Source organism: Ambystoma mexicanum, chromosome 10 (assembly GCF_040938575.1).
Source record: "Ambystoma mexicanum isolate Mex_15411 chromosome 10, UKY_AmexF1_1, whole genome shotgun sequence".
In the NCBI taxonomy this organism is placed as follows: Eukaryota; Metazoa; Chordata; class Amphibia; order Caudata; family Ambystomatidae; genus Ambystoma; species Ambystoma mexicanum.
Genome location: NC_090932.1, coordinates 508,166,888 through 508,187,684, shown reverse-complemented (window position 1 = coordinate 508,187,684; position 20,797 = coordinate 508,166,888). Strand labels below are relative to the sequence as shown.

Here is a 20,797-nt window from a genome sequence, read left to right as displayed (position 1 = left end):
AGGGGGCAATAGCCCATGTCCCAAGAAGGATCTCCATGCCAGGATCCGCACCAGATGTTTGCCCCTCCCAGGGGTTTCAGCCAAATCCATTCCTGGCTGCACCCCAACATCACCCAGGGATATGTTGCTGGACATCCTTGCCACCTTTGGTGACAGAAACTCAACAGTGGCTGCCTGCTGCTCTTGCACCTGGGCCAGCCCGCAGTACTCTGACGTCTGACTAGGGGTCCCCCAGGCCATGTCCTCCCAGGCAAAAGCGTCAGCCGATGCCGCTGTCTCGGGAGGATACCTCAGGGGCAACATGCTCGCCTTGGAAGCAAGACGACATGGAGCACCACAGGTTCGATCCCCAGGTCCGCACTTAGAAACCTCTGGGTATTAAGCGCGTTATAAATAACCTATTGTTAGGCAGAATCCTGTGCAGTTCCCTTGGGGAACACTGCAAGAAGATTAAGACTACAGGAGCAAGCAGTAAACCCAATTGGTAGCAGCCTGCACCACCCAGATTTACCTGGTAGCTGTGGCTGAGCAGTCAGACTTCTCTCAAGATGAGTAGGGCAGTATACAGAGGCTAAAAACACAGCAGAGCAAGCAAACACTGACCAGAGCTTGGTATCAAAAGTATATAATTATTTATTTAAAACACACTTTAGGAAATACACTAAGCACTCTAAATAAAAGCAAGTTCAAACACATTCAGATAAAGTATACACACCTCCCTTAATAATTATTAGACAAGTCTAGGTCAAAACACCACTATTTGTAAAAACAGATGTGAGCGTGTAACTTAGATGGCACTCCAATAATTAAGTTAAAGGGAGAGAAAAAGGCAGGTTATGAAAATAAAACAGTTCCCAACACTTTTCTAAGACCACAGCAAGTTAGTGAAGGCAGAGTCTACTGTAGAGCCAAAGTTCATAGGCCAGGCCCACTTTAAATGGAGCAAGGCGAAATGTACCCAAGATCACACAGTTTAAAAAGCACTCAAGTCTTTGCAGAAATGTTCAAAGGAGGTTGGTTTGATGAGAAAGGTAAAGTTAGAAGGTCTGGGGCCAACCCAGTTGGAAAGCCAAGGATTTAAGGGTCACCTTTAGCAATCCACAGAAAGGGAGGCCAGGCGGAACACAGTACCTTAAAGAGTGAGGAAGCTCCAGCGGTGGCAGTTGTTCCTGGCAGCGGGTGCAGTTCGTGGTTTCGACCAGGGGAAGAGAAGTTCTCGTCGAGGAGGAAACTTGGAGTCGTTGCACTGCCCAGGGAAGAGACCAGCCGCAGAGTTTGTCGGTTAAAAGGCATGTTCCTGTTATTCGGGGACACAGTGGTGAAGCTTGGCTATCCGGCCGCCGGAGTGCTTGGCAAGGACGATTCGACCAAGGGACGTCCTGCAAGGCAAATGGCAAACTGGTTGTCCCCACCAGCTCAAAGGAAGAAGACTCTTAAGCAGAAGATCTTCTCTTGTCGTTGGGAAAGTGGTGAGATTGTTGCAGCAGGGCTCCACCGGAGGTGTCGTCTTTGCAGATGGCTCAGCTTCTCCCCTCTTCGGATTTCTTAGGTCCTGTGGCGACTTCTGAAGTTCCAGTCCCCAAAGCCCTGCTTTTATGCAGAAAAAACCCCATTCAACAGCCTAGCTGTCACTCATACATGCTAAGTGGTGAGCCGGGCGGCTCACCACTGGGCTAATCAGAACAGAGTGCGACTTGAGTTGCTAAGGCAACACAGTCCAGGGTGCCAATTCCCCCACCCACACATCCTGTGGAACCCAGGCAGTGTGGCACCAGTTGGAGGGCTTCTGTGGAGAAGCCCGCCAAAAAGTGGAACAAAGGGCCCGACCTTGGTTGGAGTTACAGAGACGGACACAAACGCCATTTTGGAAAAGAGTTCTGGCGAAAAGACCCAACTGGTGATTTTATATTAAATAAATAAACCGGCGGTATCTTTAACATTGGACCAAAAAGTGGTGTTTTTAAAACCAATGGGAAAATCCCATAGGAAATATTCCGGTGGAATATTTTGCGTGGTAACCACTGCCACCAGCCAGAAACTCGACAAGGGGCGACTGGACAGTGCCCCCTTGGAAACAGACCCAGGGGCAATCTAATTAACCCCTTCCAGTACTTCCACAATATGATGGTTTGTACTGGTTTTGTTCACAATTTTGGACTAGTAAAGTCAATGGTGACTTTACATGCCCTGGGAGACAGTAGTCAGTCCCAGGGTATGGAGTCTATGTTTGGGGGTCACTATGACAGCCCTGTGCTACTGCACTGAGGGTGCTGTGTAACACATACACTAAAACAGATGATACCCTATGGAGTAAAAAGTCCCCATAGCCCATAACCACACAATAAGTCAAAGACATACCTCAAATCATGCCTAAGAGTGGGAGGAAAAGAGTCTCACTCTTAGCAGGAGAAAAAAACAAACCCCAAAAAATCAAGCAAAGCTGCTGGGGGACTCACTAGGTTTGGGAAATTAGCCTTATAAGAGAATTCTCCCTAACACCTATCATATCAGTAGCGAAAGAACCACTGCGGACAGACAATGACACAGATACCACGGCTACTCATATGGACAAGATGAAGATTATATCCCTGCGGACTGGGGAGGCACTGGGTACTGATGAACCCACCAGGGCTTCGTCACCAGATGAAATTGGCTCCTTCCATGCCATGATTTCAAAGGCGTCCAAACTCTTCAGTCTGGTGCCGGAGGAAAAGGAGGGTTTTGTCTTTCAGCAACCTGAGTCCTCGAGGAACACAGTCATGTCGGTTACGTTCTTGGACGTCGTCTGGGAACAAGCAATTGCCCTTATTAGGACACCAAGTACCACACGCTCCAAGAATGGCAGTCTGTAGAAAAAATACAGGGTCCCGGACTATGCTGCCAGGTGTCTCAGGTTGCAGCCTTCTCCAGACTCGGTGATGTCGGCCGGTGCCAGGAAGTGCTCATCCAACCTCTCGTCCTCTTACATGGTGCCCCCAGACCAGGAGGCCAAGAAGCTGGATGCGGTCAGCAAATGCATCATCTACACCTCAGCTTCCACCATCAAGGCCACCAATGCACTCGCCATCCTGTCTCTTTCAGATAGGGAACTTTGGTATAAGCTCGGGCCAATACTGGATTTCCTTCCTGAAGACAAGAAGGCCAAGACACTGCCTCTATTTCAGGACGGGGCAGTGGCACTGAATCACACCATTGCGGCGGCGCTGGACATAGCATACTCAGGGTTCTGCTAGATTTGGAATGACATGGCACTTCAGTGCCAGGGGTGGCGGAAGGCCACACACTTTCGGGCAGACGTGCAGTCCAAGGTTGTGGGCATGCACTTAGATAGAGAAAACCTGTTTGGGCAGGCAGTGGATGGGACTCTCCAGGCTCTCAAAACCGACAGACGGCACATGATTCACACACTCAAATGTTGACATTGCAGAATGATCCTCATCACTCTGGCTTGGCTGTGGCAGATCTGGTACCGGGACCTTCTTCCTCTGTCAGTGGCTCCGTCTGTCCGGCTGCCTCCACTTCCGGACCGTCTCTCCAGATAAAACTGAACAATACTGCTCATGACCCAGTGTCGCTGAACTTCACGGCCTGACTCCTGCAGCCCTAGAGTTTGGGCACTATTCCCTGCTGCTTTAAGCGCAAGAAGATGCTGGCCAAGGCCAGAACTTCCTCTACGCTTTCTTGTTACTGCCAAAAATGGAAGCGCTTCACAGTGTGGTGCGCGACTCGTAGGATTACGCCTCTGCACATAACGCTCTGCAGCTCCTCTCGTACCTGCTTTCTCTGGCCAAGGCTAGCCTGGCTCACTCCTCCATCAAGGCTCATCTAGCTACCATATCCTGGTGCACCCGGGAGCTTGGCAAGCCCTCCCTGTGGTCACACCGGCTTGCCAAGGAGTTTCTCAAATGCCCCTTCAGGACATTTCTGCCACTGAAGGCTTGTGCCCCGGCTTGGGAGCTCAGCGTAGTTTTGACTAAGCTCATGGGGCCTCCATTTGAACCGATGCATCTGGCCTCTCTTTATTTTCTCTCATAGAAGACTGCTTCCCTGGTGGCCATCACTTCAGGCCGGCGAGTCGGTGAGATCCAGACCCTCTCCTGCAAGCAGTCGTACTTGACCTTACAAACTACATGGTTGGTGCTGCGGACCCATCCCTCCTTCATGCTAAAGGTTCCTTCTGAGTTGCATCTTATTGAGCCTTTGGTTCTGCCAGTTTTCTTTCCGAACCCTTGTACGCCTGCTGTTTTTATATGGCACGCACAAAGGATTTTCGCAAGACAACTCAACTGTTCGTCAATTTTGAAACCAGTGGTACACGGGGAGGCCCGGTCTAAGGCTCCAGCTGTGTCATACAATGTCACTGTCTGGCCAACAGACCTCTTCACGGCCCACTGTTAGCCCACTCCATTATCCATTGCAGCGACAGCAGCGTTTCTATCTGGTGTTCTCCTGCTCGACATCTGCAGGGCTGCTATGTGGAGGTCCTCCCACACCTTGACGAGATTCAACTGCGTTGACAGGAATTCCAGGGAGGAGTCCCGTGTCGGCCAAGTGGTGCTACGCAACCTGTTTGCTTGAGGTGAGTCTGTTCCAGAGGTAAGTGTATTGCTTCGGTTGAGCCTCGCCACATCCGGTTGTTGTGTTTATGTTCTGCTTTGTAATCGTATTTATAAGCATGTGAATCCATGCAAGACCCCATGCCGGAGAAGGAACAAATTACTTGCCTATAACTCCTGTTCTCCGCCATGTGTCTTGTATGGATTCACATGCAAGCCCTCCATCTTCCCCTCTATGGCTCTTCTTGGTTCATACTGCTGCCACTTTCCATGCTCTACCAAATCTGAAGATGGCCACGAGGGGTGGCTATTTGGGGGAAGAGTTTCATTTGCTGGGGGCAGTATGACTCAAAGGACAATAGTTGGTTATAGAACAGACAAGCTGTTTTCAGTCTAAAGCGAAACCGCCTTCCTTTTAACAAGTATTCCCTACCTGACAGGGAATATTCATGAGCATGTGAATCCTTTCAAGACCCATGCTGGAGAACAGGAGTTACAGGTAAGTAACTTGTTCTGACCCTAGATCATAAGGCAGCCTGTCTTACAAGCCTATAAGACAGCCGGTCTATTCATGCTCAGAGGACTTAAAGGGTAGCCTGTCTATAGTGCGTTGAAGAGCATATCGGGGTCGCTTTTGGCGCTATATGAATGACAATTATCTCTACTACTGTAAGGTTGTAGAAGTAAGACTCTGACATGGAGGGATCATTGTGGTTAATATAACATTTTATTAAAGTGAAAAAATGAAAAGAAAACTCTATCTTGCCCTAGCTCTAATAGGGTTTTCCCTTCCTCAACCAAAATTACTAATGTCACAGTCAGGATGTCAAATCAGAAGTCCACAGTCCTATGTCAGAATCCGAACTCTGTCCCTCACACTCTATGCTAAACTAAATTAAAATATATCTTTCTAGTCCAGAGGAATTCCTCCTTTCCCCTGGATAAAAAGGCAGTTATTGGTTTTGAAAGTTCTCAAAGTACAGTATCAAATGCCGGGGGGAATGCCTCCCTTCCCCAGGCTTATGACACAGTTCAATAATTGGTGGGGAAACGTCTCCCTTCACCAACTGGCCTTTCTCAGGCTTCTTCTCTGGCTCTGGGGTCTCAGACACTGGTTGGCAGACCTGGTTCCCTTCTGCCAGGCACTGTGTCTCAAACACAAACTTGGTTTAATCGCCTTGCAAGTTCTGAGTTCATATAGATTACTCTCACAGTTCTCTTCAGTCTATTAATCTCACATGAAGACTTGCTTTACTCTCCTGCCAAGTACTGCCTTGTCTCTTCTCCTTCTCCTCTTATTTGACAGTCATGGGTCGCCTTCCCTCTACCTACTGTCATAAAGAGGATAGGGTATCCTTGTTACGTGATGTGTCCTTTTCCTGTGAGGGTCCCAAACCCTATTATTTTTGTTATAGTGTCCTGATAAGGTTTCTCTTAATGTCCCATAGGGGTTATCCTCTTTTCCCCACTTTCTTTGCACATGTTTTTACTTTCGGTTCCTTGTACCCTCTATGGTACAAGCCTGTACCCTCAGCCACCTAAATACCTTCAGGGTCTTGGCTGCAGCCGTCCGGTTGGTCAAGGCTTTCCCTGTGTCTCTTTGATTTCCCGGTGCTCTGGGGCTCTTCTTCGGCTTGCCGCCGTGACACTGTGGTTTCGGACCCTGCTTGATCTTTCTCCCAGCCGGACCGCGTGGTCCTGCAGTGCTGTGCTGCTGGTGCTCTCCCCAGCCAGCCTTTCGGTTCTCTTGGCATGTCCCCTGAACACTGTGCTTCTCACGTTCCAGCGTTCTGGTCTCTCCCTGCTGTTCTCCGCGGTGAGCGTCCGCCATGCGCTCGGTTCCTCCAGGGAGAATCGGGCACTCGGGTGAGTCTGTCTGTTTTTATGTCTGCATCCAGTAAGGTCTGTAGTTGGAGACACGCGGATCTGCACCTCTTCCTCATCACGATTTCTTTGTTTGGATCTTCATGATAGCTACCTCTATTCTTCCTCGTCTCAGTCCTTTCTTCTTTTTGAGTTTCCTAGAAGTACATGGGATAGGAGGGTAGGGATGGAGAGAGTGGGGATGGAGGAGAGGTGTATTAGGTGCATCTCGCGTTCTCCCACAATAGTCATCACTTGTCCCATAGGTTGCTTCCCCTCCCATGAGATCCACCCACTGAGTACCACTCCCAGAGGGAGGATCTAGTAGCGGCCTCACCTCCCTGGCCTCATGGGAAGAGGCTACCCCTACGGAAGCAGTGACGACATTCTGGGATTCGTCACACTGGCTTAGGGTGACCTGATTTCCAAAACGAAAAACCGGGACCACCAACAACATAAAAGAGGAACTACTACATCGCAGCCCACCAATTACCACCCCTCCCCCAACACGCCCACACAACCACCACCAAACCATATTTCCATCACTTCTCCTTTCTATAAACTGCATATGATCTAATTTGTGCAGTTTTGTCTGTGAATCTTAGCATGTTAATTCAAAGCAAGCTTTGCTCTAATTGCTATTACATGGCTTGCTGTACAGTCATTTCCAAGCAAGTCTCTGTAGTACAGTCACTAAGTGTTGTGACTTGTACCTGAAAGGTTGGGGGTTCGAGCCCATCCTCCAGCTCCAACATTCCAAAAGTGTTGTAAAAAATAATTACATTTTAATTACCATTGCTGCCCAACCATGCAAACCCCAGGACGGAGAGTGATTTCCCCGGACTGTCCCGGGAAAACCGGGACGTCTGGTCACCCTACACTGGGTACATGCCAAACTATTGTTGCAGATTTGAAAATTTGTCCCCAGCAACGTCACTTATGATTGTGATTTTCTCATCTGCTATCTGTTTTTTTAGTGTACTTTGAAGCAGTACTTGCATAAGTTGGTGTTGTATTAATTTTAAAAAGTAACCCAGAAAGATGTTTTTGGCAACTGTGAGAAACCTGACAGAGTCTCCCTGGCTAGTCCCCGGGGATCTGTCATCCAGGCGGCCAGTTGTTTAGATGGATTTCTGAACTCCAACCTGGTGGGCAGAGGTTCAGTGTAACCTTCTGGACAAGCCAGACTAATCAAGGTAGCTTGGCGGCGATCAAGACTAGATCTCAGGAGGGGTGAGGGTGACTGAAGGACCTCAATGAGCACACAAAGTAAAGGACACTTACAAATCACTCCCAGTCAGGTGTAGAAATATTAAAAATACATATACATTTATTTCAAGGCCTTTGAGTTTCAACACACAAATCAAATCACAGTAATACCATTAAGCCAACATAATCCTGTCTAAATACATATATACAAGAGAACTGGGGTCTAAAGGGTTAATGCACGAAATGGGTGCACAGCCTAAAAGGGGAAGGATACGTACAGTGCAAATAGTCTTTAGTCCCTTCTGCATCCAACATACTGTTAACTAAGAGGCAGTCCAATCCCTAAGAAGAGTGGAGCCTAATGCTTAAATGTACATGCAATGCCAGCGCATGTGGTAGTTAAAATGGGCAAAACGGGGTCTCTTCAAGGGTCTGTAGCAACTCAGGAAGGTGGGTGAGGCGATGAAGAATAGGTTCCCACTATTCGAGGAGGGTCTCCACTTGAGAGCAGAGTCGATTCCAAGAGTTGGGAATAGTTTGCTAGTTCGCACTAGCAGTGGAAAGGAGAGCCCCCCCCCCCAGGGGCCATTCGTGCGTAAAAATGGATGGAGGCGGTAGGGGCCACCAGTTAGGGTTGCGATTACTCACCGTTCCCCAGCGCACTACAGACCAAACTTCGGCAGTCGAGTCCACTTTGGTTGCAGGTTCATGTGCGGCAATTTGCGGCAATTTGCGGCTCTGACTTTCAGCAACGAAGATACAGCGATGATTCCCAAACGGGACAGTGGCGATTTCTCTGCTCCTGGTGGATGGATCAGGCCAGTTTCACTGCAGCAGGCCTCAGGGGCGAGAGGGGCACAAATGCAGCGCACCTGGAAAGGTCGTCACCATGGCTGGGCGACATGGTAACCGCGTATACTCCGGTTAAGGCGCACTCGTCTCACTTCAGACCTAGCAAAGCCAAGTGTATGAAATTCAGTGTGAGGGTGCCGCAAACACAGAGCTATAGATATACCAAGTTTCGAGGGCCTCCTCGTAACGGCAGCGGTATCAGGTCAAAGAGTCTGCGTAAGCTGGTTAGCCCACTCGTTGGCCCAGGAACACTTCCGAGAAGGCTTACTTGTAGGGTTGTTGAAGGTGCCGAGAATAGTTGGTCCCACTATTCCAATGGGTCGAAGTGTCTTCGCAGACCTTCTAGGACGACCAGATGCAGAGGGGTCCCACGGGACGAACGCGGGCTCAATGTGCCAAATCTTCCAGCGGGTCACCAGCAGTTCCACGACTCGGCTTCATTGTTTCAGGATACTTGGATCCTATCCTTCGTTCAGTGAGCACTCCAGAGATCGACATGGTATGGGTGTCTGGGGCCTTCTCTTATCCAGAATCTCCTTCGCGTTGAAACAAAGAGGACCCAATGGGAGATCTGCTCACATACAGCATGCCATACATGGACCAATCACGGACCACGGTGGTCCCAGGCATTCACAGCACTCCACACTCTCCGACACCCAGGATGTGTATTGGAACCAGACGTTCCAGCTACATCCTGGAGGCACACACACAAGGCATGCAGAAGCCAGTGAAAGCTTGGTGGTTCATTGGAGAATGCATGCCCAAATAAGGACTGATCCGGGTCGGCTGAAGGTGAAGGGGCAAGATGGCCAAAGGACAGGACAAAGAACCTCATGGCATGGCCATTTTGGAGCCAGGCCACCTATAATCGCGGTTTACCTGACAGGAAAGTGTTAAAAATATGCGAAATGATAAGCTGCCACCAGCCCTGTCCAAGGCACATCAGCACTTCTCCTAAAAAAATCCTTCGAGAGTATCTAGGGCCTTTGGAAATGACTAATAGACCCAAGTGTACTGTACTGGAAGGTACATTGTATACTTGTTACATGTTGCAGAAAAGTTGCAACATTGGAAAGGACTAATGGAAACAAAGTCTCTCAGTACTGACTGTCTTAAAGGGATGGTCTAGTAAAATAATTTATTTAAAAAATAGATAGGCAACATAAAAAAAAAAATACTAGCATTCTCCGTTTTAAAACGTCCTATGTAAAATTTTGAGCTATTCCAGCTCAAAATTCGCAAAAGCAAGCACATGGGCGCATCCATTTTGTGAAATGGAGGCCCTCCTGTGCTGGCTTTTGCTTTTGCGGCACTAATGAAGGAAAAGACAGCCAGCTGTAGTAAACAAAGGCTACCGCTGGGTGGCTTTCCCTTCATTAGTGCTGTAGGCGTAGGACGGGGACCGGAGACCAGAGCAGGAAAGCTGCAGCTGAATCTTGGTAGGTGCTATTTATTTTTTTTTAAAAAAAATAAGCACTAGCTGCGTTGTTTTTTCTAAGTTTTCCGGGCTGGAGGAGCCCGGAAAACTTAGAAATAAAACCGCAGCTTTAAAAACATTGTATTTATGTTTGCGGTCACTTTTGAAGCGACCGCAAACATAAATACAACGTTATTGTGTTGGAAAACGGTAAAGCAGAATCAGGCAGAAACAACGTGGTTGTGTTGGAAAACGCTGCGGTTTTTCTTTCCAAGTTTCTCAGGCTCCTCCGAGCCGGAGGAGCCTGAGAAACTTGGAAAGAAAAACCGCAGCGTTTTCCAACACAATAACGTTAATAAAGCAGATTTAGGCAGACAAGGCAACATTTAGCATTTCCTATTTGGGTCTCTCGGCCTCCCCACGGGGAGCCCGAGAGCCCCAAATGGGAAATCAGCTGCAGGTAGAAACACTAAGCGGCATGTAAACATAACCGCGTGTGTTTCTGCCTGCTGTGGTTTTCACTTTGGGTCTCCGGTGCTCCCTTGGGAGCACCGGAGACCCAAAGTGATAGCCACAGCAGGCAGAAACACACGCGGTTGTGTTGGTAAACGCTGCGGTTTTCTTTCCAAGTTTCTCAGGCTCCTCCGAGCCGGAGGAGCCTGAGAAACTTGGAAAGAAAAACCGCAGCGTTTTCCAACACAATAACGTTGTATTTATGTTTGCGGTCGCTTCAAAAGCGACCGCAAACATAAATACAATGTTTTCAAAGCTGCGGTTTTATTTCTAAGTTTTCCAGGCTCCTCCAGATTCAGCTGCAGCTTTTTCCTGTTCTGGTCTCCGGTCCCCGTCCTCCGCCTACAGCACTAATGAAGGGAAAGCCACCCAGAGGTAGCCTTTGTTTACTACAGCTGGCTGGCTTTTCCTTCATTAGTGCTGCAAAAGCCAGCACAGGAGGGCCTCCATTTCACAAAATGGATGCGCCCATGTGCTTGCTTTTGCGAATTCTGAGCTTGAATAGCTCAAAATTTTACATAGGAAGTTTTAAAACGGAGAATGCTGGTATTTTTTTTTTATGTTGCCTATCTATTTTTTAAATACATTTTTTTACTAGACCATCCCTTTAAGGGCATGTGCGTTTCCCCATAAGAAGTGAGCGAAAAGCCCAGAGAAGTGCAGCAGAAGGCTGGGCTCCTCTGGTAAAACATCAGCAAAAAGTTGGGGGGTTCACAACTGGAGGGAATATTACACATAATTGGGAATCTTTCCTAACACCAGGGAACGGCCATCACTATTGGATCCAGTTGCTGGGGGTGGACCAGTGAGGGAGGATCACCTGGATGGGGGGTTCTTGGGGAGTGGGACACCGATGGGTGAGACGCGTTATCCCTCTTCTTTGAACACCTTTCCCCATCCTACCATGTAGGATATTCCAAAACACTGCTCTGCCCCCTTTTTCCACACAAACACTTTTGCACAACGCGAAAGACAACAGACTAACAACAGACCCGTTTACCTTACGTGTCCCAATACCAGGGTCAAGCAAAGTCAGGCAATTGACCAGAATCACACAGGCCCTTTCCCTTCCCCACAGGGATAAAAGGTGGAGCACAAGAGCAAAGGAAGAGCAAGGCATACAGCACTATATAAGAGCGAACTCAGCACAGCAGTTCAAGAGGCGGAGAAAGACGGCACAGACCGAGAGGGTAACGAGAGAGTCAACCTTGCCCTTTCCGAACAAGGCCTGTGGAATCTCCACAGAGGCAATGATAAGTCTGCAAACAATATCCAACTGTATTGCAACAGATGTCAACGGTACATGAGAACCTTCTCCGCTGATTACCAAGCTGGGGAGAGACGCTTGTCTCTGTGGTACCAACCTTGACTCCAAGGAGAAAGAAAGCCAAGCTGTTCATCACAGCCGGTGAGTCGAGGGGAGTGTCGATAAGAAACCGAAATGTGCCAAACGAAAAGTAGTCGAAGGCTACGTTGAACTTTGAGAAGCTAAAGATCTTAGTAACGAAGGAGGGGGAAAACCAGCAACAGGGGAGTCCGGCACCACATGGGTGCTCATGCAGGAAACTCTTGGCGATTACCCAACAGTAAAGAGTGCTGTAACCAGAAGGCCCTGGGAAGAGGCGAAGAAAGTTCAAAGTGGTCATACAGGGGTATTGTAATATCCTCTGTACCCTCGAAAGTCTTTGACCGGCAGATAATTGTAAAAGCTAAGGGAAGTGAATCCTGCATGGTGAAAATTAGTACACAAACTATGTTTTGTAAAGATGTGCAAGAGTGAACCCGGCAGAGGGATGCTAATGAAAAAGGACAAAGTCTAAAGTCCTGTGGGGAATTGTCTGTAAAGGTCGGCGAGAGTCAACTCAGCAGAGGGAAGACGACAACCAAAATTCGCCGAGCGTGAACCCGGCAGAGGGAAGCCAACAACCAAGGGCAAAGCACGAAAAACTGTTAAAAAGGCCATTAAGATTTGTGAAAGCGAGAAATATTGCGAGACAAGGGGAAGGAAAGTGTCCCCCTTGTCATCTGGGGTCCGAGCCTGACCGAGGGAGATCCAGGGATTAAAAGTTATCACCCAAAGTTCACTGAGAAAGTAACTGTCTTGTTCATTTGTTGAATAAAACTTCTGAGGGATCTACGCCCAGAAGAGGGGGACCCAGGGGTGAAGCCATCACCCATGTGTTCGTAGAACGGAACTTTGTGTTGGTTTGTTGAGAGCATCAGGCCTCGAAGGAGAGAGACTTTTATTGAAAAGAGACTTAACCATCGAAGAACCTGGTAGCTGATATGGAACTGTTAGCTCTTGGTGGGAAGGCTCGAGCGTGTACTGTGATCCAAAGTCCCACCTTGTCCTGTGCTAAAAATATGGGCAAGGGAGACCTCAAGGCTATCACATCCTGACTTATTATTTTGTGAACACCATTTCCTTTATTTGAATACCCTATCCCACACTCTTTCTGTAATTAGTTGTAAGGAATTGGCAATAGTTTTTCTTTTTTAGTATGCCTTTTTTACTTTGACAAGACGCTACAAGGACTGCTTTATTTTTTATCTGATGGTCAGCGCTTGCTTCCATCTTAGATTTAGGTTAGGTGTTTTTCCACCATGCATTTACAGTTTAATAAACACCCTTGAACCGTGATCACTTGTGTCTGTCTTTACTGTTGTCACCATGAGTTCCTCACACAACTAACAACCGGGTTCTTAACATAATCATTTATTAGACAAACCACTAAATGGTATATGTCGCTATCTTTCAGGATGGAGGGGGTGGGGGGGGGGCTCTGCTTGGTGATAAAAGGATCAATAATGTATGCAAGGGAGCCAGCCAGCATGTTATTTGCAGAGGCGTATGGCCACCAATACATGCAAATGCCACTTTTTTCAATACAGAGGTGTGAACATTTGAAAGAATCTGGCATCTAAAGAAAAACACATCCATCCTTCTTTTTATAGTCTTTTTTTAGAGAGTCCAGCTCTTAAGATTTGCCTACACGCTGCATGGATATCGATATATAATCCTAAATGCCAACAATTACTTTGTACATTTTGTTCATGAAGTGTAAACATTCTTGTGTTTGTTAATCTAGAAGTATTCTAATTTGAATGTGTGATTGGTTAAGACTTTACTTTCCTTTATCTATGTAATATGTTTGATGGCCTGAGGGGTCAGAATTGTGAGGTGGACAACTCTTGGATGATTTCTCAAAATATGCCATTTTATTAAATCAAAGATTTTATCAAACACCTCACTATCCCTACTCTGACGAGAAGAGGATTTCCCCGCCTATTAAAACTAAAGGCAAACATTCTAACACAGGAAATCTGGCCCTCACATTTAAACATAAAATACATGAAGTAATATATGGCAACTCATATTAACATCAACAATGATAGTCAGTCTCTCTTGGTAACCCCAGGTTTCGAGATTAATTCAGCTCCAATGTTCAATCAAAAGAAAACAAGAAGATCCGGGTTTGTAATAGTCTCAATTCAGTTCTTGGCTCCATCAATGTCAAAGTAAAGTTCTGTTAACCAAAGTTCAAACAGAAAAATCTCTCTTCTTGGAGAAAAACAGATTTTTCCACTCCGCAAAACAGCATCAATGTTATTCCTAGCCACAATGCTTTGCCACAACTTCTAGCTGTCCAAGAAGAAATACTACAGTTCTCTGTTAGGTTAAAGTAAATATAACTTCTGCAAATGTTAATGAAACACAGTTCTTGGTTAACACTTAGGGCCTCATTACACGGACGGCGGTAAGGGTTAACAGTCACCGTTAATGGTACCGGTGACCGTTAACCCTTACCGCCTTACTACGAGGTCCCTTTGCGGGTTGGAGACTTTAACGCCTGCTTTTTGCAGGCGTTAAAAACCAACCCGCAAAGGGACCAGGGAGCTAATTACGGTACCACAATTTGCGGTGCCGTAATTAGAACCTTCCCCATTCCCATTATGCCCTATGGGGCAAAAATGGGAATGGGGGAAGGGGGAATTACCGCCCCACCAACCTTGGAACAGGGCGGTAATTCCCCTTTCCTCCAAGGCGGTGCCGGTATTTTACCGGCATGGACCAAGGTGCTAATAGCACCTTGGTCCACCGCCGTCCGTGTAATGAGGCCCTAAGTATCTCTTTCTTTATAAGATTAAAAGTCACGTTAGGTATCAGTCAGGATGACTTCACAGCACTTCTACTACAACAACTCTCAACTTTGAACAATTTCTACAAAAGTTCACCATGTGGGTCTACTTATCTGCTGCATAGTATTCCAACTACATATCAGAGTTTGGTGAAACAGGACCCTCACAGGACAAGCAGGTGAAATTTGCTGTATCAGAGTCCCAGCGTCCCTTCGGGTCCCCCACTTCTGCCTGGATTGTCAACACTGTGCTTTCTTCCTCTTGCTGCATACACTCCAGCCACAGTTCCAGCTCCTTCTGAAGTTGCCTTTCAAGTCTCTCAGCTTCCCTCAGGTGTGGGCGATCAGGCTTAATTGCTTGACTACTGCTGCAACATGCCTCTTCAGCCCTCTTCCTCGTCCCAGTACTTATAGGATTGTGGGACTTGTAGTCCTCCACAAAATCAGGTCTTTTTGGTAACTGTTTACTTGAATTCATTGATAAAGATCAAGGCATTCTATTTAAGGGAACATTTTTAAATGGCCTTCCATTAAACCTTTGGGAGTTAGGAGGATTGTCTTTCTGTTATTAGGGTTTGTTCAAATTTTATGTCACTGGTGCCCATAGCCACAGATTTTATATGGGGTTCAGACACATCATAACGACAATAGGCCTTACATGCTTTGGCAACTTTAAAAGGTTCTCTCTTTTAAAGGATAAATACAGCCTCTCATCCCACGGGATATTCTCACCACCCTGGGCCTTGTCTCCTCCCAGGTGATCCTCCCTCAGTACAACGCCTCAATGGTCTGGATCAGGAAGCGTCTGCCTTTCCCTGGCCGCCTCAGAGAATTTAGGCAGGGGTTTAATGAGGGTGCCCCCCTGCCCTTCTCTTAGCCATTGAGCCCTGACCTTCACTCCCCTTGCACTTTTTGTGACTGCACTTGCACAGTCCGAATGTCACAAAGCCTACTAGGACCGTCATTGTTTTTTCCTCTGTACCCCCTTGAACCAGTTTTCTGTCTTGTGGCGCTTGGAAACACTTGTGTATAGATCAAATGTCCAATAAATAAATAATTGTCCCATACTGATCGATCGGAGGACATCTTCTGGAATTGACCACATATTGTGTACATATTACATATTTCCTCTTGTACATCATTATTGCGTATTTGCATACTTGTTAATTTAAAGATGACCTTGCCTTGAACTCCCAGAATAAATTAGTTTATTGAATGAAAGTCAAGGACTGGAAATATGGTGACATGGAGCCATGTGATCAACTTCTAAAGTGATGCTTTTTCCCTTTATGGTGCGGAATGTGGTAACCTAATGTTTCATACAAACAATTGAGTTTAAAACCTTTGGATATATGTAACATAAAATACGTTCCTGTAATGCAGTATCCCCATTTTCTTTTGCCTCTGTCCATAGAGTAAATAAGTTATTCCTGTAGAACACAAACCTTGCAGTTGCCACTAGTCATTGGCTAGTGATAATTGACTGTTGGCGAGAAATAAATAGTGTGCAGTGTATGTGTAGAATTGAGGTGGCAAGTGACTTTTTATGGATGGCTAGTAGCTTGTAACTTCAAAAAAATTGTGTCCATTGGTTCCTGCATAATATGAAGAGAGAAATTGTGAAGAAAATATTTGGAAGGAATTAGTAGTGATCACCATCCTACGTACCTACCTTGTGTCCAAATAAATACCACGGGTTCTAGTGATTGAGTTGCACCATAATAAATGCCAGAACCTCTGTATTAGGTCAGATATGCGGTGCTTAAATAAGAGATTTGAATACATGATGCGATTCTGTGAAAACAAGGCAGGCCCCTTTGATAAAAACAGCAATTGTGACAGCCAGTGAGATCACCAATGATGAAAACCCTAAACTCATTTCAACGCATAGTACTTCATGGATTACATTCTTATTTTGCCTCCATTTCTTCATCTCAAACCTTTAGTATACATTTAGTGGGACGAATGTGCAAAGTGTAGCCTTTTTTTTAACCTGTGCAAATAAACGTATATAAAGAAAAATATCATTGTACCCAAAACATTGTTGGTTTGTCTTTTTAAAACGGATACTCACTGCATCTGCCAACAGGTCTCTGGAGGAAAGTCTGCAAAACAAACAGGCCTCAGATGGTGCAACCCATGGTCGGGCAGATTTGGAGCAGGTTATGTCCCAGCTGGACCTGAGCCACAGAACCGAGCAGAGTCTGCGCGTGGAGATGACACACCTGAATGGCAGGTAATCTCAATAATGGATGGTTGAACGTGGTAATGATTTAGGCCTCAGTAATAAACCTTTGTCATGTTGTGCATGGATAGGGCTTATGAATTATGCAAATGGGCTGTGAACAAAAGCACCTGCGTGGGAACCACACATATCAGACCAACTAACGCCACACTTGTGTGTGAAAATAGGACACTGTCCTTTAAAGTAATGTAATTGGCTGCCCTATAAAATGCTGAGGTGAAGGTGGAATGTGATTAATGTGGATTTCCTTAAAAAGATTTTACATTGTTTAATTATTCTACACTTTGTGGTAAAGTTTGGTTTCTTATTGATGCCCGGTGTAGGCAACGACCGTACTAGAAGTACATTTTGATCATAGAAAGGTATTAAGGCTTTAGCGCATCCAGAGGTATGGAAACTGCTCTTCTGAACACCCATGAAGACCTGCTCTCAAATCTTGACTCTAACTCTCCTTCTGTTCTCATACCTCTCGAGCTCTTGTCTGCCTTCGACACAGTAAAACACAACATCCAGATCTCCTGTCTCCGTGATACCCTTGGCATCACAGATCTGGCACTGGGGTGGCTTGCCTTCTTTCTCTGACTGTCCTTCCCAGGTGGAACTTGGGTCCTTTCTCTCCTCTACCACTCTCTTTCTCTACTTGTGGTGTACCCCGGGGATCTAACCTATCCCATTGGTTCTTCAATGCCTACATGGCCCCTCTGGGCCACAGGATCTCTACCTTCACCTCTAACTTTCAGTGTTATGCGGATGACACATAGCTCTCTTTCAGGCTACCCTCTGCCTCTTCCTCCTCCTCGCTCATTCCTGACTGTCCGCAATTCAGTCTTGGTTTGCTGTTAATGATCTCTGCCTCAATGCCAGTAAGACAGAGATCGTCCTCATTGGGACACCTGCTCCTGCTTTCCCAATTTTTTAATGGCCAGCCTCCCTTGGCCCTGCGCCCTCACCTGCTAGTGAGGCAAAACATGTGGGGGTCCTTTTCGTCTCCACTCTCTCCTCCTCTTCTCACATCTCTGACATCTCCAAAAAGTCCCACTACCAGCTGTGCCTGCTCAAATGTATTCTATCTTTTCTCACTTTGCCCCAAAGGCTCACCGTCTCCAGAGCGCTGGTTCTCTCTAGGCTGGACTACTACAACAGCCTCTTTCTCAATCTTCCTACTTCTACTCTCCGTCCGTTACAACTCATCCAGAACAGAACCACAAGACTTATCCTTGGCCTCAAGCCCATGGACTCCATCTCCCTGGCGCTGAAATCCCTCCAATGGCTCCCCGTGGCTGCTAGGATCAAGTTCAAGACCCTCTGCATAGTCCACAAGGCTTTCTGGGGCCGGGTCTCGTACTATCTACAACACTCTCTTCCTAAATACTTTCCTTCTAGAGCCCTCTGCTCGTCATCCTCCAACTCTTTGCGAGTGAGCCGTTTTGCCAAGCAGATATTTGGGGGGGTAGGTCTTTATCCTCTGCAGGTGCCTCCCTCTGGAACAGCCTCCTGGCCTCTCTCCTCCTTGAGCCGGAGCTCCTTAAGTTCTCCTCTCTTCCTCTCTTCCTTGCTCCCTCTCCCCTGCTAAACTCCTCTTTTTCTCTCTTGTCTCACTCCTACTCTTCCCTAACTCTGTTCAGTTTTTGCTGACTGGCCGCCTGGCTCACCTCCAGAGCCTCACCGGTCTCAGGCTTCCCCGCCAGTCTTTGCACCTGCCTCAGGGCCTCTGCACTATGTTCAGCACTACTGCTCTTTCAGCATACGTCCCTTTAGAGGGGTAAACTCTCTGCACTTAACCAAGGATCCTGCTGGACTGGGCGCACTTGTGCCCTCCCCCCTCCCTTGCACTTCCGTCTGTACACTTGCATTACCTGAATTTACTAGGCTAGTAATTTCTGTCATGCCCCCCCCCCTTTGTCTCCCCTCCCTAGTTTGGTTGCGCCTGAAAACCCTTCATGCACTGGTACTAGGAGGAATGCTGTCAGGCCCAGTATGCTAGTTACTTTTTTGATAGATCATTCAGAAACCTCAAGGCCTAAGAATGACTACTGCATCCCCTTGCTCCCTTCCCACCTTGAAGGACTTCACTTGTGTATAAGCGCTGTTCAAATAAACAATTACAATCCCACAAATACATCTGTAGATTGTAGGATGGCCATGCAGTAATACAAGGGAGAATGTGTTTGTGAGTTAGTGTTCATATGGGGAGCTGGGGAGCAGGTGCAGGTGGATCTAGGTCACCTGACCTAAGCCCCACCCACCTGGTGCCTTCCAGGTTGGCGCTCTTTTTCCCCACTTAGCAAGCCCTGCACACCTGGTGCCTTCCTGGTTGCCGCTCTTTTTCCCTGCTTAAGGAGCCCTCCAGCTTCCTTTCCTTTGCAGATGTGGAGCAAGTGCAGGTGGATCTAGGTCATTTGGCCTAAACCCCGCCCACCTGGTGCCTTCCAGGTTGCCTCTCTTTGTCCCCACTTAGCAAGCCCGCCCATCTGGTGCCTTCTTGGTTGCTGCTGTTTTTCCTTACTTGAGGAGATTTACAGCCTCTTTTCCTTTGCAGATGGGCAGCAGGTGCAGCTGGATCTAGGTCACCTGGCCTAAGCCCCGCCTACCTGGTTCCTTCCAGGTTGCCGCTCTTTTTCTCCACTTAGCAAGCCTCGCCCACCTGGTGCCTTCCGGGTTAGGGTTAGCCATTTTGGTGGTAGATTGATAAGTTCTTCGGCGCCATATGTCAGCGTTGGAACAACCTTTGTTCTGTAGAATTCAATGATTGGGATCAGGAAGAATTTGCAGTATTTTCTTTTTAGAATCAATGCTTGACTTGTGAAAGTTCTGACCTTTATTGCTAGTGATTCCACTCTGCTGCAAGAGATCATTATTCCCAAGTAGATGCATGACTGGACCTTTGGAATCTCTTCTTTATTCAAATGCCATTTGAAATGTTGCTTTGATCCCTTCAGGTGGCCTCTTCAGGGTAAGTATTTTCATTTTTTTTATTAATCTGTAGGTGGTTCTGCATTGTATATTTTTTTAAGTTGACGGAGACTCTATTTCCGTAAGGTCTAGAAGGACAAGATCATCAGCATAGAGTATATGGTTTATAGTTGTGTGACCCAGTTAAGGTGGAAAACATCGAATTGCTGCCATGTGCTGACTAAGATCAGAGATGTAAAAGTTGTATAGAGCTGGTGCTAGAGCACACCCTTGCTTTACTCATCGATGCGTTTGAATGTTTTTACTCAATTCGCCCACTGTTGTGCGACGTACTCTAATGATGGTGTTCGAGTGGAGACCTATTATTTGATCGAGTTGGTCGCCCGGACAGTTTTTCTCCATCAGTTTCTGCCAAAGCAATGTTCTGTTTAGGCTATCAAAAGCTTTGGAGAAGCCCACAAATGCCAAGTGGATTTTGATGTTGGATGTCAAGACTTTAGCTTTTAACAAGGAGTTGATAAATGCTGGGGGGGGATCGTTCCCAGGCCCTTTACAAAGCCAGCTTGAAATGTATCCTGTAGAGCATTACATTCTAACTATTGGGTCATTCTTTTCAATAGTAGGGAAGCGTATCATTTTCCCATGAAGTCGAGGAGGGCTATAGGCCTATTGCTTAGATCTTACTCAATTTTTAAAATCTGAATGATGTTGGCGGTCTTTCACAATTTAGGGATCACTTTTCTCTTCGCAATTTCTTGGAGTATTGTGTCCAGCAGCCTGGCCCATTGTTCCAGGTATATTTTCAACATTTTATTTGAGATCCCATCCGGTCCTGGTGCGTTTGAGGTGTGAAGTCTAGTTATCTTTGTAGTTAGAAACTCTAGATCATATGGTAGGATCCAATCCTCCTGGCCTCAGGGTTCTTGCTTAGTATCTTTATTAGGGTCCTCATAAAGCTTTAGGTAAAATTTAGACCAAGCTGCTTCCGTGACTCCTGTGGCTTGAAGGCACTGTTGTTTTTGAGATGGGGCTCTTAAGAGCATCCACATTTGAGCTGACGATTTTTCCTTAATTGCTGCCAACATGCTTT

General features: G+C 46.8%; 1 protein-coding gene across 1 annotated transcript in view; it reads left to right on the top strand.

Moving 5' to 3' along the window:
* CEP63 (centrosomal protein 63) overlaps positions 1–20,797 on the top strand; it is a 1,157,239-nt gene that overhangs the window by 610,815 nt on the left and 525,627 nt on the right. The window contains exon 9 of the mRNA XM_069618054.1: positions 16,639–16,785. Coding sequence (XP_069474155.1) covers positions 16,639–16,785 — 147 coding nt within the window. The remainder of the gene's footprint in view (positions 1–16,638; positions 16,786–20,797) is intronic.